The 17,605-nt window shown below is 41.7% G+C and overlaps 1 protein-coding gene and 1 non-coding gene across 9 annotated transcripts in view; both read left to right on the top strand.

Moving 5' to 3' along the window:
* The window catches only part of EPB41L5 (erythrocyte membrane protein band 4.1 like 5), a 146,980-nt gene that overhangs the window by 104,438 nt on the left and 24,937 nt on the right, over nt 1–17,605 (top strand). For all 8 annotated transcript variants that reach the window (XM_033400236.2, XM_033400237.2, XM_033400234.2 and 5 more), the window contains 2 exons: nt 5,854–6,005; nt 8,091–8,188. In XM_033400236.2, the coding sequence (XP_033256127.1) occupies nt 5,854–6,005; nt 8,091–8,188 (250 nt within the window). The remainder of the gene's footprint in view (nt 1–5,853; nt 6,006–8,090; nt 8,189–17,605) is intronic.
* On the top strand, nt 893–1,033 carry LOC117195521 (U4 spliceosomal RNA). The gene has a single exon (XR_004475245.1). It is a non-coding gene; the product is annotated as a U4 spliceosomal RNA (small nuclear RNA).

Below are 17,605 nucleotides of genomic sequence, written 5' to 3'. Positions count from 1 at the left end.
AGTAGTTGTGGCGTGTGGGCTCTAGAGCGCAGGCTCAGTAGTTGTGGCACATGGGCTTAGTTAGTCCACGGCATGTGGGATCTCCCCAGACCAGGGCTTGAACCCGTGTCACCTGCATTGGCAGGTGGATTCTTAACCACTGCACCACTGGGGAAGTCCCTCATATGTTTTTTGATCCATGGGTTATTTAGAAGTGCATTACATAGTTTCCAAATATTTGGGGATTTTCCGAGGAGCTTTCTGTTTTGGATTTCTAATTTAATTATGTTCTGGTCAAAGAACACACAGATTTTGTATGATTTGAGTCCTTTTGAATTTATTGACTCTGTTTTATGGCCCAGAATATTGTCTGAGTGATTATTCTGTATGCACTTGAGAAGAACATGTGTTTTGATGTTTTGATGGAGTATTCTCTGAATGTCAATTAGGTGAAGTTGGTGGTTAGTGCTGTTCAAATCTACTGTACCCTTGCTGATTTTCTGTTCTGGCACTTATTGAAAGAAGGGTATTGAAATCTCCAACCATAATTGATCTATTACTCTTTGCAGTTCTTTCAGTTTTGGCTTCATGTATTTTGAAGCTCTGTCATTAAGTTCATAAATATTTAGGAATGTTATATTCTCTTGATTAAATGACCCCCTTATCCTTATGAAATGATCATCTTCATTTTAAGTACTATTCTTTGCTCTGAACTCTACTTCGATATCAGTATATTCACTGTAGCTTTCTTTTGACAAGTGTTAGCATGGTATATCTTTTTCTATTTTTATTTTTAATCTTTGTTAATTTGTTTCTTCATATTTAAATTGTGTTTCATGTATGCAGCACATAATTCAGTTTTGCTTTTTAAATCTTAACTGACAGTCTCTGCGTCTGAAAATTGGTATGTTTCAGCTTTGCACAGTGGCAGTATTATAGCCAATGAGGTTTATCCGAGGCATGATTATTGTTAATTGAAAACTCTTCCGAATACCCTGCCATGATGACTTGAAATATAGTCAGCATTGGCAATTTTTGACAGTCTCTACAGAGACTGAATTTTTTTTTAAATGGTATGTTTATACTACTTCCTTTTAATATGATTATTGATATGATTGTGTCTGTCATCCTGCTATTTGTTTCCTATTTGTCCCATATGTTTCTTGTTCCCATCTTCCTCTCTTTCTTTTTTTCATTAATCAGGTGTTTTTTTAAAAATTCCATTTATATCCTCTTCTTACTCCTTAGCTATAACTGTTTGGATTTTTTTTTTCACTTTAATTGTTACTTTAGCCTGTACAACTTTCGTTTATCACAGTCTGCTTTCACGGGATATTATACCATTTCATGTGTCGTATAAGAACTTTACAGTAGTGTACTTCCATTTCTCCCCTCCCAGGCTTTGTACTGTCATTTGTCAAGCATTTTATTTCCATCTGTGTTTTATACCCCACAATACATTGTTTGTTTTACTTCTGCCTGTAGGTCTTCCTTTAGCAGTTTTTAGTGCTGGTCTTTTTGTCATGAATTCCTTTTATTCATTTCTTTATTAAGATATAATTCACATACCATACGATTTACGTATTCAAAGTGGACAATTCAGTGTTTTTAGCACATTGATAGAATTGTGCCACCTTTATTACAGTTTTACTTTAGAATAGTTTTACCCCTCCCCCAAAGAAACCCCATCCCCATTATTAGTTGTTCTGCTCCTCCCCTATTCACACTTTTGGTGAGGGAGGGATCCCCCACCCTAAATACTACAAGATGGCCAACACACAACGCCCAGCCCTGGACAGGTGAGACAAACAGCAGTTTATTAGACACATACTCATGGCTCAGGGGAGGAGGAAACCCCACAAGAGCGGGGCCTCGGACGTGTTGCGCTTGGGAGCAGAGTGGACAAACATGGACTTTGGGAGGCGGGCTTTATAGGGACATGAGAATGAGCCACCCTGGTTCCCATGAGGGGACGTGATTGGCTCGTCTGAACAGTTTCACGGGCTGGCAGAGAAGTGAAGCTTGTGGGATTAGGAACTTGGTAGGATGGGGCTGGTACAGTTGAGGGGAACCTTTTTCACTGGGAGGGCATATCTGGTGAGAGCCGGGAAACTCATGGTGGTTGGGCCTTTGGGGCCCCATGAGGCTCAGGGATGTGCAGGCAGCCCGTACTGTTGAAGCTTAACTTCAGACCTTACACCACAGCAGTCAGTCCCCTTTCTTCTCCAGCCCCTGGCAACCACAGATCTACTTTCTGCGTCTGTGGATTTGCCTCTTCTGGACATTTCATACAGATGGACTCATACGATATGTGGTATTTTGTGTCTGGCTTTTTCCCCTTAGCATTATGTTTTCAAGGGTCCTAGCATGTATCAGTACTTCACTCCTTTTATTGCTGGTTATTATGCCACTCTGTGGATTTACCACATTTTATTTATCTATTCCTCAGTTGATGGGCATTTGGGTTGTTTCCATGGTTTTGGCTGTTATGAATAATGGTGCCATGAACATTTGTGTATACATTTTTGTGTGGATGTTTGTTTTCACTTTTATTTGGTATATACTTAGATTTTCCTTTATTTTTGAAAGCTTTTTGGCTGGATATAAAATTTGGGTTGATACACTTTTTTCTTTCAGTGCTTTTAAGATACTCCTCCACTGTCCTCTAGTTTGCATTATTTCTGATAAGAAATCTGCTGTCAACCTTTTTTCTTTTTTAAACTTTTTATTTTATATTGGAATATAGCTGATTAACAATGTTGTGATAGTTTCAGGTGCACAGCAAGCAACTCAGCCATACATATACATGTATCCATTCTCCCCCCAAAGTCCCCTTCCATCCAGGCTACCACATAACATTGATCAGAGTTCCCTGTGCTATACAGTGGGTCCTTGTTGGTTATCCATTTTAAATATAGCAGTGTGTACACGTCAGTCCCATACTCCCTAACTGTCTCTTCCCCCTATCCTTCCGCCCTGGTAACCTCCCTTATTCTCCAAATCTGTGAGTCTCTTTCTGTTTTTGTAAATAAGTTCATTTGTATCATTTCTTTTTAGATTCTAAATATAAGGGGTATCATACGATATTTCTCTTTCTCTGTCTGACTTACTTCACTCAGTATGACAATCTCTAGGTCCATCCATGTTGCTGCAAATGGCATTATTTCATTCTTTTTAATGGCTGAGTAATATTCCATTGTATATATGTACATCTTCTTTATCCACTCCTCTGCTGATGGATATTTAAGTTTCTTCCATGTATTAGCTGTTGTAAACAGTGCTGCAGTGAATATTGGGGTGCATGTATCCTTTCAGACCACATTTTTTTCTGGATATATTCCCAGGAGTGGGATTGCTGGGTCGTATGGTAGTTCTCCATAGTGGCTGTATCAATTTACATTCCCACCAGCAGCGCAAGAGGGTTCCCTTTTCTCCACACCCTCTCCAGCATTTATATTGTTTGTGGATTTTTTGATGATAGCCATTTTGACTGGTGTGAGGTGATACCTCATTATAGTTTTGATTTGCATTTCTCTAATAATTAGCGATGTTGAACATCTTTTCATGTGCCTCTTGGCCATCTGTGTGTCTTCTTTGGAGAAGTGTCTATTTAGGTCTTCTGCCCATTTTTTGATTGGGTTGTTTTTTTTTGATGATATTAAGCCTCTTGAGATGTTTGTAAATTTTGGAGACTAATCCCTTTTTGGTCACATCATTTGCAAATATTTTCTCCCAACCTGTGGGTTGTCTTTTCATTTTGTTTATGGTTTCCTTTGCTGTGCAAAAGCTTTTGAGTTTAATTAGGTTCCATTTGTTTATTTTTGTTTTTATTTCCATCACTCTGGGAGACAGATCAAAAAAGATATTGCTGTGATTTATGTCAGAGAGTGTTCTGCCTATGTTTTCCTCTAGGAGTTTTATAGTGTCCAGTCTCACATTTAGGTCTTTTATCCATTTTGAGCTTATTTTTGTGTATGGTGTTAAAGAATTAATCTAATTTCAGTTTTGTACATGTAGCTGTCCAGTTTTCCCAGCACTATTTGTTGAAGAAACTGTCTTTCCACCATTGTGTACTCTTGCCTCCTTTGTTTTAGGTTAATTGACCATATGGTTTATTTCTGGGCTTTCTATCCTGTTCCCTTGATCTATATTTCTATTTTTATACCAGTACCATACTGTTTTGATGACTATAGCTTTGTAGTATAGTCTGAAGTCAGGGAGCCTGATTCTTCCAGCTTCGTTTTTCTTTCTCAAGATTGCTTTAACCTTATGGACACCAAGGGGGGAAAGCGGGGTGGGGGTGGTGGTGGTGGTGGTGGGATGAATTGAGAGATTGGGATTGACATGTATACACTAATATATATAAAATAGGTTAATAATAAAAAAATAAAATAAAAGATTGCTTTGGCTTGCTGTCATCCTTATCTTACTCCTTTGAACATACAGTGTTTTGGCTGCTTTTAAGTTTTTCTTTTCATCATTGGCTTTAAACAGTGTGGTTACGATATGCTTTGGTGTAGTTTTCTTCATGTTTCTTGTGTTTAGGGTTTCCTGAAATTCTTGGATCTGTGGGTTTATAGTTTTCATCGGATTTGTAAACACATCAGCCATTGTTTTCTTCAGATATTTGTTCTGTCCCACCTGTACTGTGGGACTCCAGTAGGTTGCTTGAAGTTGTCCCACAAAGAATAACTGACATTCTTTTAATTTGGCAGATTTCCTTTTTCCCTGTGTCTTTTATTTTGGATAGTTTCTATTGCTATGCCATTAAGTTCAGTATCTTTTCTAAAATCTAATCTGCTGTCCGTCTCATCCAGTATATTTTTCACCTCAGATATTGTGGTTTCCATCTCTAGAAGTTTGGTTTGTGTCTTTTTTGTATCTTCTAGTTTCTGCTTACGTTTTGAGGAGATGGAATACAGTTACAATAACTATGTGTCTTTGTCTGCTAATTCTAGTATCTGTGTCCGTTTCTCTTGAGTGATTGTTCTCTTTAGTGTGAGATGTCTTTTTCTGCCTTCTTGCGTTCCTGACAGTCTTTGACTGGGTGCCTGACATGTGAACTTTACTTTGTTGGATGCCAGATCGTTTGTCTTCCTCTCAGTCTTCTTGAGCTTTGTCTTGGGATGCAGCTAAGTTACTTGGAAGCAGTTTGATCCTTTCAGGTCTTTTATGATGTGTTAAGTGGGTTTGTTGCCATGGTCAGTCTGGGTTAATTATTCTGTGCTACAGAGGCAGGACCTTCCTAATACTAAATGCCCTTGAATTACATGTTTTTACATGCTGTCTGTGGAGGGGGCACTGTGGCCCAGTGTGAGTGCCACTAGTTCTTTCCCAGCCTCAGGGAGTTTCCTTACACATGTTCCCTGATCAGTGCTCTCCTGCATACTTGAGGGGGGCCTCTGCAGACCTGTAGGATTCTCTCCTTGCAGGGCTGCTCTCTTCTGTCTGGTAGCCTGTGCTGTGAACTCTGGCTTGCCTTGGTCTCCCTGCGCTGTCAGCCAAGGGAGGCCTCTGTGCTCTGCCACACTGCACTCTCTCTGCACCCCGGCCCAGGGACTCCCTCAGGTCAAGCACAGGGCTCCTCATTTGTTTTCCGAAGCTCAGGATCACTGCCTTCTGTTCTTTGAGGTCTTACTCTTGAAAATTGTTTGTTTTCCCCTTAGATTATTTCAGTTGGGAAGCTAAATTCAGTTCCTTTTACTCCATCTTGGATGGAAGAGAATCTGCCCAGAGGGTTTTGACAGATGAATAAACTACTTGGGATCCAAACTATTAAATGAATTATTTTTCCAGCAGAGATTTTTGTTAGTATTTAAAATTCTTTTCCTGATAAACTTCTTGGTTTAATTAAGTTTTCTGTTACCTTTATAGCTTGCCTCTGAAGATTGATTTGCTAGATAGTCCAGACTTACTGGAAACAACCATTGATGATATAGTTGGGGCACCTGACACCATGGCCATGTCCCAAGCCCCAGGTGAAGTGAGCACAGCCACCAGGCAGGCTGGATTAGAGGGGCTGGAAGGTGAGTGAGGAGTAACTAAACGTTCTGTGTAACATCACTGGCATCGCCCTAGTCTGCCCGCCTTTGAAATGAGCTTAAACAGGCAGTTCCTCTAAGAATATTTTATGCAGTGGTTGGATTTGAAATGTTACTGTAGAATAGTTATGCCTTCTTGCCTTTTTGGCTTAAGGGTCCATTGAAATATTTAAGATCACATAATTGAGACCATTAAACATTTGTATCATTTATAAGTTCTTAAACATTTTTGAATTTTCCAATTTGCTTTTTACTTTGTTCCTTGAGTGAAAATTAATAGTAAAAAGTTTCCTTAGAGATCTAGGGCACAGGATTGAATGAATGTTTGGACATTCCATTAGTTCACAGATAGTATTTTGTTATTAATGAGGGCTGTTGTTGCCCAGACCCACAAAAATAAATAATCCAGAAAGAATGCTGCCTTCCTTAACTTTTTAGAAGGTTAAAAGGAAACAGTAAATTGCACATTGAAAATTTCTATATACTTGGGAGTTTGATTTGATATTAAAGCATAAACTGTCTTTAAACAGGAGCTTTCTGTTGAATCTCAGTGTGTGTTCATTGAAAAGCAGCTTATGTTTATGTGGCTCTTGCCAATTTTGATTTCTGTTGCTAAAATTAAGACACTCTCTTTAAACAACTTATTGGAAATTGCCAGTGAGTATGCTGTTGTCTCTGAGGAGTGTAGAATACAGCAATAGTATTTAGTAATTTAGAAAGAAGCATTAATGAAAAGTTGCACAGTGCTTCTGCTTCATAGAACATGCTGAAGTACTGCTGGTAACTGGAATTAAAAATTTGTTCTGGGGCTTCCCTGGTGATGCAGTGGTTAAGAATCCGCCTGCCAGTGCAGGAGACACGGGTTCCAGGAAGATCCCACGTGCCGCGGAGTAACTAAGCCCGTGTGCCACAACTACTGAGCCTGCGCTCTAGAGCCCGTGGGGCACAACTACTGAGCCCACGCGCCACAACTACTGAAGCCCACACGCCTGGAGCCAGTGCTCCAGAACAAGAGAAGCCACCGCAGTGAGAAGCCCGCGCACCGCAACGAAGAGTAGCCCCCGCACGCAGAAAGGAAGACCCAGTGCAGCCAAAAATAAATAAATAAGTAAATTTATTTTAAAGAAGAATCACCTGGAGAATTTTTAAAACTACCAATACCAGAAAACTACATTCAGAAATCTGATATCATTGTTCTAGGGTCAGCTCTGGGAATCAGTATTTCTTAAAAATTCCACATCTTATTCTAATGTGTAGCCAAGGGAAAGATGTACAGAATTAACTGATGGACACTTTTGGAAGATCCCTTTGACCAAGAGCAAATGATTTCATAGTTTTTCCCTCCCTTCTTCTACCTGATTATATAGAAATTATTAGGCATTCAACAGCTTCTTTGTCAAGTGGACAGTGTGAAATTTCAAACTCCCACCAAATTGGTCCCTGCAAAATAAGATTAATACAACTAACAGTTGTTAAATAGAACTCATTTAAAGCTAAATTGTCTTTAATGTATCATCTTTCAGTGGTTGGAGGATTTTATGTGCAATGTGTTTTGCATGTAGTGAAGCTAAAACGCTTGCCCTTCATCACACCTGACGTCACCAGTATGTAATAGGTTGAGTCAGCGAGTGCATAAATGTGTGTCCTCCATCAGTTTGCTCCACGTAAGTTTAGTTGTAGGCTGTGTGTAGTCAGGGCCAAGGAAAGGAAACAGCTGAGTGCTGAGCTTTGCAGCGGGGAGCTTGGGTTGTACCTAGGAAGGAAGGCCGTGTCACAGGTGCTCTGTGCCTTTTCCTCTACTCTCATGACTGAGCTTTCTTAGCCACACATGCCATGGGGATTCCACATCCAGCAGAGCAGACACAGGGTGATGTTCCTATTTAGGTTAGCTCTTAATCAAATTAATGGAGAGTTTCTTGGTGATGGAATATCTGTTCCATAGTGATCTGGGTTATTACCTGTAATTGATGGTAACTGATGTTGAGGGGTGTGGAGAAAGCCTAAGTCTTCACCCTTACACGGCTGTGACAGCCTGTCAGACTAAGCGGCTGTTTTCCGGTTTTTTTCCAGCATTAAAAGATGTCTCAGAGAAGCTCAAACACCTTGAAATGGAAAGTGATCCTTTGCCAGCCAGTCATCCCAACAGGGACGTTAACATCAGCAACCAGGTATTCAGAGTCCTCCTTTGTTTGCCTGTCACACAGCTCCAGACCTCTGAGAAATCATTTCCATCGAAAGCCATTACTTTTTCTTTTCTTTCACTGGGAAATCTGTCTGTGCTGAACGCTTATAAACCTGTTTTACCATTTACAAAGGTGAAATTCGTGGATGTGCAGGAGGAAACATGGGCATCAACGTTAAGACCTATAAGGTCATCGCAAGTTTTTTTTAAACACAGTCAAAAGTGATATGGTTATTAAACTTTTATTTTTATTCAGCCCAGCCATCCCTGTTGAATGAATTTTGTTTTGGTTTGGTTTTAAAGAGGGAAGGGGAACATCTGACTTGCAGCTCTTTCATCCCTGGACCACTAGCTGGGATTCCTCAGAGACCAGGATGGAGCACAGAGTGATGTCCTTTCTTATGTAGCCATTGTGAAGATTGTCCTTTTGAATCCAAGTCTTTTTTTTTCCCTTCTATTATGTTTTTTCTTAGAAATGTCTTTTAGAAGCTGATTGAATTTCAGAAAGTCTTTCCTGTTTTTGACCCCTCAGTATTTTTCAATTACATTGGTCTGTTTCCTTCACATTGTTATTTTTTTCTGCTGACTCTGTAAGGTAGGGGAATGCGGGGTCAGAGACAAAAGGGTTAATTGAAAGCTTTAGATGCAAGCTTTAGATAGTTGACAATTAATCTGACAAAAATTTGGTGGAGGCCTGGAGTGATCATAAAGAAGAAAGAAGCCAGGTAAACCCTGGCTGGGTTGTGAAGGTGGGGAGCACACTTTGCTATAATGTAACTGAGCCTCTCAACCAGAGGATCTGTTAAATGCGTTGTGAAGCCTTGGGAAAATGAGTACAAATGTGGGTTTAAGATAGGACAGGGAGTAAGAGAGTGGGTTAGGTGAATGGTATGCCATCAAGGCGTATTTTAGGGCTCACATAGCTAGGAAAATAATAGCTAATACTTAGTGAGGGCTTACTCAGTGCCAGGCAGGAATAACAGGAAAGAATTCAGTACTGTACTGATAAATAAGGGATATCAGACTAGTTAATAACTCTTCAGCTAGTGCTGTGTACAAGTTTGTCAACTGAAAAAAAAGCACAACCTAAAAGTTGAGAGATATGTGTTATTTGGTGGACTTTCTTAGTACTTTGAACCTGGGACACAGCATCTGAGATAGCTCTGAGGGACGGCTCCAAAGAGGCGGGCGAGGATCTATAGGAGTTTTTGCAACAAAGACCAGGTAGTGGGAACATCAAAAGATTACTGTTAATAAAAGAAAACCTGGGGGCTTCCCTGGTGGCGCATTGGTTGGGAGTCCGCCTGCTGATGCAGGGGATGCGGGTTCGTGCCCCGGTCTGGGAAGATCCCCCATGCCATGGAGCGGCTGGGCCCGTGAGCCATGGCCGCTGAGCCTGCATGTCCGGAGCCTGTGCTCCGCAACGGGAGAGGCCGCGGCGGTGAGAGGCCCGCGTACCGCAAAAAAAAAAAAAAAAGAAAACCAGGCATCTCACATTAAGGAATTTAGTGCTTTTCTATATATGGGAAGATGCAAGAGTCTGGGCTCACTGAAATCATTCTTTTGATATGTACCTCAACTGTCTGGGGCCAAGATCCTGTGCTTTTCCATCCTGAGTCCCCTCAGGGTGCACCGTGTTGGGGGAGGGAGCTGCAGTGGCTGTGCTAGATGAACTTGACAGTGGGCAGCCCATTTGTTTCAGTCCTGAGTTCCCTCAGGGCTCACTGTCAGGCAGCTATAATGTGGTGGCTTGATGGCTGCAACATCCTTTGCTGATATGGCAGCAACAGTTTATCTGATTTCTCTACCTCTGCCATCAACAGTTAATGTTTGCTTAAGGAAACATGTAAGAAATTAATCTTAATATCAGCTTTACTGAGTAATTTTAGGCTGAAAAGCCTGTTGTAAATAAAATACATTCTAAAACCAAGTGTCAGTTGTCGGATGATTAGCTCTGAGAACTGGGTAACTGAGAAGCTCTAAGCCAGCCACAGAATCGCGAGGCTCGGACTAGCGCTACTGAAAGCAGAGTGGACGCAAGCTCGCGTCTTGAGAAGCCACTTCAGAGCGCTCTCCTCCCCGTCAGACCCGCGTCACCAGGGTCGGTAGGGTCACTTGAGAACCGTACACTGTTGATTCAGTCCTACAAACCTGTTCATTGTTTACTTTTTATCAGATATAAAATAATAAGTATTGCGGGGAATCCACAGAAGAATGACAAAATCTTGGCTCTCTGGAAACTTGGACCTGTCTCACCCGTAGAAATACCGCAGATCTCCTATGCTCAATTTTCAGTTGGCAACAGCTGGGAAGTACAGTTTGAAAGACAAAAGTCAGGATCCACGAAGACCTTGACAGGCTGGAATGATGGTTTGGATTTAAGAATATATATTATGCCAAGTCTGACACAAGTGTAGGATTAGGGTCGGGAGGTAGAATGTAACAAGCATGTGTGAAAAATGTTCGAGAATCTGTAAACAGAGTGTGAAGTGTGGCTGCTGAAACGTCTCTGTTGTATTAACTGAAAGGGCTTGAAAGGGGGGATCCAACCACAGTATGACAAAGTGAGAGAGAGAAAAGCAACTTAGGCAAACGAAAGGGGTTTGAGAAAGTATGGTGAGGGGTCTTGAGACACAGTTACGGCGGAGGATCAGTAACTCAGGATTATCTGAAGAGCTGTGTATGCTGTGACACAGGAAGTAAAGTGACTTGATCTTTAGTAGCCTCAGAGAAGAGTTAGGGTCAGCGAGAATGATAGAGTTATGCAGATCTCACCTCGGTGTAGGAAAACGCGTCCTAAGGTACCTGCAAATTGAACAGGATGCCTTAGGAAGCAGCAGGTTCCCCAGCGTGGGAAGTTCCTCAGGCTAAGACTGACTTAATCAGCTCTTTGGATTTTTGGTGGTGGCATGAGGCAAGCGTTCTTTCCACCTGGGGATGCTGACACTGATGACTGCCAGTGTCATTGTGGGGATTCTCCCATTCCTTGGGGCCTCCTCGTGTTGGAAATGTGTTCACAGTGTCTGCCTGACCTCGTGTTGGAAGTCCTTTAGGGCTTATGCTGTGTCAAGGTGAATAGATTTTTGAGTTACCGTCTTCTTCTTAACTACTTGAGACAGTTCCAGAATTTTCTTTATCTTCAAATTTCATTTCAAGAATCATTTTTTTCTTGTTCCTTGATCAGAAAATTTTACAGAATGCTTAAAGTAACAAAACCTAACCTGCGTTTGTTAGTGGGATCGGGGCACAGTGAAGGCGTGGTCTTTAAACGCTCATCTTTTTAGGGAAAGCATTAAAAATCAGGCACGATGACTGTTCTCTTGACCACAGGTTGGCAGCCTGTTTCCTTAAAAGGTCAGTAAATAGTTTAGTCTAGGCTGCCGTACAGTCTCTGTCATTGTACTCGACTCTGCCACCGTGGCAGGAGAGCAGCCACTGGGCCTGGGGGCGGCCGTGTTCCCATCGAGTTTACTTACTACAGCAGGTGTGGGCCAGGTTTCGCCTGCAGGTTGTCCTTCTCTTGTTGGGAATGTAATCTAGCAGCAGGTTGCTACCACACAAGATTTGGAATAATCTGTCGTTTTTACGCTTTTGATTTTCTTTGTATCCGAACCTTAATAGGGTATAACCAAAAAGTATAGCAAAACCCAAAACCTGCACTCTGAATAAAACAAAGCAAAAAGATGAACTTATTGCAAGGATTTTGACCTGCAAGCCTGGAAACGCAAGACTGTGGGAGCAGTAAGTTCCAAGTTGCTGACAGGGGGTTTTATGGGAGAAATGCAGAAGTTTTTTGTTTTTTTCAGCTACTTGGTTGCCTAGTGGTCTTCTTTCTTATTTGGATCAGAGTAGCTGAGTTAGGGGAACAGGAAGCCCAGAGCTGGCTTGGACGGACTTGGTGTGTGGGGCTTGGCTGGGGTCTTCTGCTGACCTCAGAGGAAGAGCTGTACGTTCTGTGCAAGGTTAGGTTAAGTGTCCTTTGTGTGCCCGTGTTGACCGTCTCCATTTTGTCCCTGACACAAGTGATTCCAAACGTTTTATTGATAGTCTGGTTCTGTAAGTGGTTACTTTCTTTCCCTCTACCCTCAATTTGGACACAGAAGGTGTGGTGATGGGTGTGACTTCCCTTTGGGGAAGTCTTCAGATATTAGCCATGCAAAGGTCACCCTTGTCCAGGGATCTGTGAGCTGTTGTGTATTATGTAAGTAGTAAATAGAAATGATACTTTTACAAATGCAAAGGCAAATACTTCCTATTTGACAGTAATTGCTGAAGGGGAGAAAAATAATTTCCTCCTCTACCATTCTCAGTTCTTGGCTGAAACCTCTGTTTCAAAAGACAGATTAACAAGAGAAAGACAGAAGTTTATTGATATGTGTATCTCAAGTGTAGATGAGAAATACCAGGGAAGAATGAGTAACTCTCAGAGGTGGCTAGAATTGCAGCCAAATACCATCTTCAGCTGAAGTCAGAAAGAAGAAAGGTGTAGTTGGTGGAGAGTACATGGAAAGGCGGGGTAAACAGCAGTAAGGCTTGTTATACAGCTTTAAGTCCTTGCTTTTCATGGTAAGGGTTTGAGTTGTTTGCAGGGACTAACATTTGTCCTTCCTGGTAGAGAGGGAAGGAGGGACTCCTTTGTAAATTTCCGTTCTGCTTTTAGGCATATAGGGTAAGGACAGAGCGTTTCTTCTATCTGCTTCTTCTCAATTGCCTTCAGCTCAAAATAATATGCCCCAAAGTGGCATATTTGGGGATGGCGTATTCTGCTACCTCTTGACATTTTCAGCTTAAAGAATAGTTACTAATATTATACTAATATTGTTGGTGCAGGTTTTTTATTTTTTTAATTTAAAAAAATTTTTCATTTTTATTTTATGGCCGCACTGTGCAGCATGTGGGATCTTAGTTCCTCAACCAAGGGATCGAACCCACGCCCCCTGCAGTGGAAGCACAGTCTTAACCACTGGACCACCAGGGAAGTCCCAGGTGCCAGTTTTTTAAAGAATAATTTTTAAGTCTGGAAATCAGGCTGTTAAGCTGTTGGTATCTTAGCATTTTTTAGTTTACATGGTAAGCTAGCTCTAAAAGTTCACATCTCTTTTATCATGATCTCAGGGACTCTTCTGGCTTCATTTAGATACATTCAGCAGTTGAAGGGGAAGAAAGTTTATAAAGTGGTTAAAACTTTTGTGTATATTTAGGTAAAATACAAGGCAAATTGTGTATTCTTCTGAAGCAAGATTCTTGCAAATCATGGATCTGCCCATGAATCATTATAAGGAGTGCCTTAAACCCTATGAAATTGAATACATGTTCTTGTCTTTGATTCACTTATACGTTTTTCTGGAAAGTGGGTCCAAATTTTATTAAATTCTCAAAAAGAGTGAACCATACCAACCTTAAAATAACTCTTTGCATCTCTCCAAGGTTAGAACTAAAAAGAACTTCACTTTAGTTAAAAGGCTTATGTAATTTTTTTTCAATTAAACAGTTTCAGTTTTTCTGAGCCATTTAAAGAAGGAGCTCTCCGAAATAAGACTTCTCTTCTAGCCAGGATTGTTTCAAGAGTGGTTTTTTTGTTTTGTTTTGTTTTTTGCAGTACGCGGGCCTCTCACTGTCGCAGCCTCTCCCATTGTGGAGCACAGGCTCCGGACGCGCAGGCTCAGCGGCCATGGCTCACGGGCCCAGCTGCTCCGTGGCATGTGGGATCTTCCCGGACCAGGGCACGAACCCGTGTCCCCTGCATCGGCAGGCGGACTCTCAACCACTGCGCCACCAGGGAAGCCCTCAAGAGTGGTTTTGAGTTTAGATCTGATGGCATTCCGGTTGAGAACTTCAAACACTGAGTGGCCCTGCTGAGTTTATGATTAATCTCTCTATCCAAAAACTTCATTCCCTTTCTTGTCCTGCCCCTGTTCCCCTCAGGATTGAGGAGGATCAAAGAAAAGGGGGGACTGAAACCAAGCAGGACCCCGTGGGGCCCTCCCAGGAACAAAAAGCCTCTCCATGTCCCCCGTTTCTTGTTTGTGGGAAACAGGCTGTAGCCTCCTGGGCCTTTCCTGAGTTCCAGAGAGCTGACTCTAGCAGTTAATGATTAGGACAGTAGAGTCACAGGGCTCCTAGCTCCTCCTGAAGGGATGTGGATAACCGTCTGCTGCGTATCTCTGAGCTGTTCTGCAGAAGCTGAGACCCCCACCGTCTGCGGGATGGTGACGACATGCTGACCACAAGCATGTCAACCCAAGACTGGTTGGAACCAGAAGGTTGAGGTTCCCGAGTCATCACCCTTTTTACCACCAGCCAATCAGAAGGAGGTCCACAGGTTGATCACGTATCCTGGACCCTCTCCCCTAACAGTGTCTTTAAAGACCCTTGCTTGAAAGCCGTCGGGGAGTTCAGATCTTTTGCACATGATCTGCCCGTTCTCCTTGCTTGGCACCCTACTTTGCTGCAAACACCCACTGTCAGAGTTTGGCTTTCTGTGCTGCGAGCACACGACCCCTTGCTTGGTAACAAACTGAAGCAGACTTTGGATGACTTTAACCTGACTTAAGCTTCTAACTAAGCTGACTGATGGCAGCAAGGACAGCTCTACAGGAGAGTTTGAGCATCCAGTCATGTTAGAACAGGTCTAATTTGGGGTGTTTAGGAATCAGAGTGTCTTTTTAGTTCGTTCGGTCTTCTGTTTGCACATTTTGGCCATCCAAGGCAGACATATCAGCAGCATAGTAACACAATATACAGATTTTAAAAAGCAGGACATTATCTAACCTCTGTTATCCCAGTACTAAGAGGTAACTATGGTTAACATTTTAAACCAAACCTTGAAATGTGATATATATTTTTTAAAATAAAAATGCACTAACACTTTTTTATAACCAATCCATTATAACTCTCTTTATTTCAATAACATATTACTGATAATAGTTGAATGGCATGCATATATCATCACTGCATTTACTCAGTCTCCTACTAGTCATTTAGATTGTTGCTAGTTTTCACCGTCATAATCAGGGCTCTGATAGTCTTATGTAAGTATCTGCCATCATCTTTGATTATTTTACTGGGGAGTAGAAGTGTTAGGTTTGGGACTTCCCTGGTGGTCCAGTGGTTAGGACTCTGCACTTTCACTGTCTGGGCCAGGTTCAGTCCCTGGTCTGGGAACTAAGATCCTGCAAGCCGCATGGTATGGCACAGTGTTAGGTCAAATTTCAGGAATAATTTTAAAGCCTTTGGTACTTTTGCAAAATTGCCTTCCAGAAAGATGGTAACAGTCACGGGTACTTTTACCTGTGATACGTGTGTTGAATTCTTGTTTTTGTTTTTAATATAGGCAGGAAAATAAATACTTGCCTATATCAGAGGCAGGTTGCTCTGAGAATCCTGTGATGTGCAAATATAAATGATTAGCAAATAATCTCAAGTCTGCAATGTAATTGTCTCTGAAAAGAAAATGTCAAAGCATTTGAACTAGCCATGATACTTTTCCAGCTTTACTGAGGTATAATTGACAAATAAAATTTAAATACCTTTAAAGTGTACACCTTGATGATTTGGTGTAAGTATACATTGTGAAGTGATTCCTGCTGTCCAATTAGTTGACATATCTGTCACCTCACATAAGTTACCTTTTTGTTTCGTTTTTTTGGTGAGAGCACTTGAGATCTACTCTCTCAGCAAATTTCAAGTGTAAAAAACAGTATAATTAAGTGTAGTCACCATGCTGTACATTGGGTCCTCGGGATTTATTCATCTGATAACTTATACCAACCTCCCTCTGCTATCCCACTCCCTAGTCCCTGGCAACCATTCTGCTCTCTGTTTCTGATTTGGAATTTTTTTTTAGGTCCCACATCTGAGTAGTGCCGTGCAATATTTGTTGTTCTCTCTCTGGCTTGGTTCATTTGGCACGAGGCCTCCAGCTTCATCTGTGTTGTTGAAAATGGCGGGATTTCCTTCTTTTTAAAGGCTGAACAGTATTTCCTTGTGTGTGTGTATTTATGTGTGTGTGTGTGTGTGTGTGTGTGTGTGTGTGTGTGTATTTTACATCCTCTTCATCACCTGTTGACGGGCCCTCTGGTTGTTTCCATGTCGTGGCTGCAGTGCACATCGGGGTGCAGGTTTATTTGGGATAGTGGTTTTGTTTCCTTTGGATGTAAGCCCAGAGGTGGGCTTGCTGGGTCATCTCGTGGTGAAGTAGGTATGGTTGAGAAAGGGCATCAGGTCTTCTTTCACTTGCTGGGAACCACTCTGAAGACTAGGAAGTTAGGGCTTCCCTGGTGGCGCGGTAGTTGGGAGTCCGCCTGCCGATGCAGGGGACGCGAGTTCGTGCCCCGGTCTGGGAGGATCCCACATGCCGCGGAGCAGCTGGGCCCGTGAGCCATGGCCGCTGAGCCTGCACATCCAGAGCCTGTGCTCCGCAACGGGAGAGGCCACAACGGTGAGAGGCCCGTGTACCGCAAAAAATAAATATAAAAAAGACTAGGAAGTTGCAGTCTAGTGCAAAGTAGTGATTCTCAAGCGTTTATAGGTATCAGAATCACACAGGGAAGCTTGTTAAACATTCACATTTTAGGATCCCACCCAGAGGCAGATGTGTGGAGACCACACTTAGAAAAAACAGATTAGAATAAGCACATTAGTTAAATATTTTCAAACGTGAAAGAGCGGTGCAGTATGTAATCCCATACGTGGCAGCTAGCCTGTTTTATAGAACAAAAGCTGTATCTGAGACGAAGAAAGTATTTAGAGTGAGTTTGTTATTTAGCCCAGTGTTAAATGGTAACCATAGTAATGATAATGGTAGTTGTTGTTGTTATTGATTGGCATTCAAGTCAGGTAAAATATCAGTTGTAGTGCAGATAATTTAAACTTATTAATTTGCTTTCTCCCATTTCCTTTCATAATAGTTAATTTATATTGTTTCAATTACGATCTTCATTCAGTGGACTTGGACTTTATTTTATCATTTTCGTTAAGTCTTTACCTGATAGTGACCTCCTTCTGGCCATGTAACATAATCTCAAACACAGTCATCTACCTGGTGACAGTTCCAGAATCACAGGGTTTAGCCTGCGTAGGGCCTGACCTAAAATCCAATTGAAATTAATTACAGCAAAAGGCACACATTTTGTGGTTTATTTCAGGCATTTGTCCAGGGTGGTATCGTTAGTTATTCAGTTGCTTAAAGACAGGAAATTGGGCTAGATGATTTCCAGGGGTCCCTGCCAAGTCATAGTTCTTGTTTGTGATTACTGTGCCTTAGTTTGAAACCCCATGTAAGAGTCGACTCTTCCTGGAGTAGGATATGACTGCCTGAGACACATGATTCCCTGATTGTCTGAATATGAAATTTCATCAGTCCTTTTCTGTTTGCATTGAGTTATGTGCTCTCAGAGTTGCT

The sequence above is a fragment of the Orcinus orca genome, chromosome 7 (assembly GCF_937001465.1).
Source record: "Orcinus orca chromosome 7, mOrcOrc1.1, whole genome shotgun sequence".
NCBI classification, from domain to species: Eukaryota; Metazoa; Chordata; class Mammalia; order Artiodactyla; family Delphinidae; genus Orcinus; species Orcinus orca.
The sequence above is the reverse complement of the archived record's forward strand: the minus strand, read 5'-3'. Positions and strand labels throughout refer to the sequence as shown.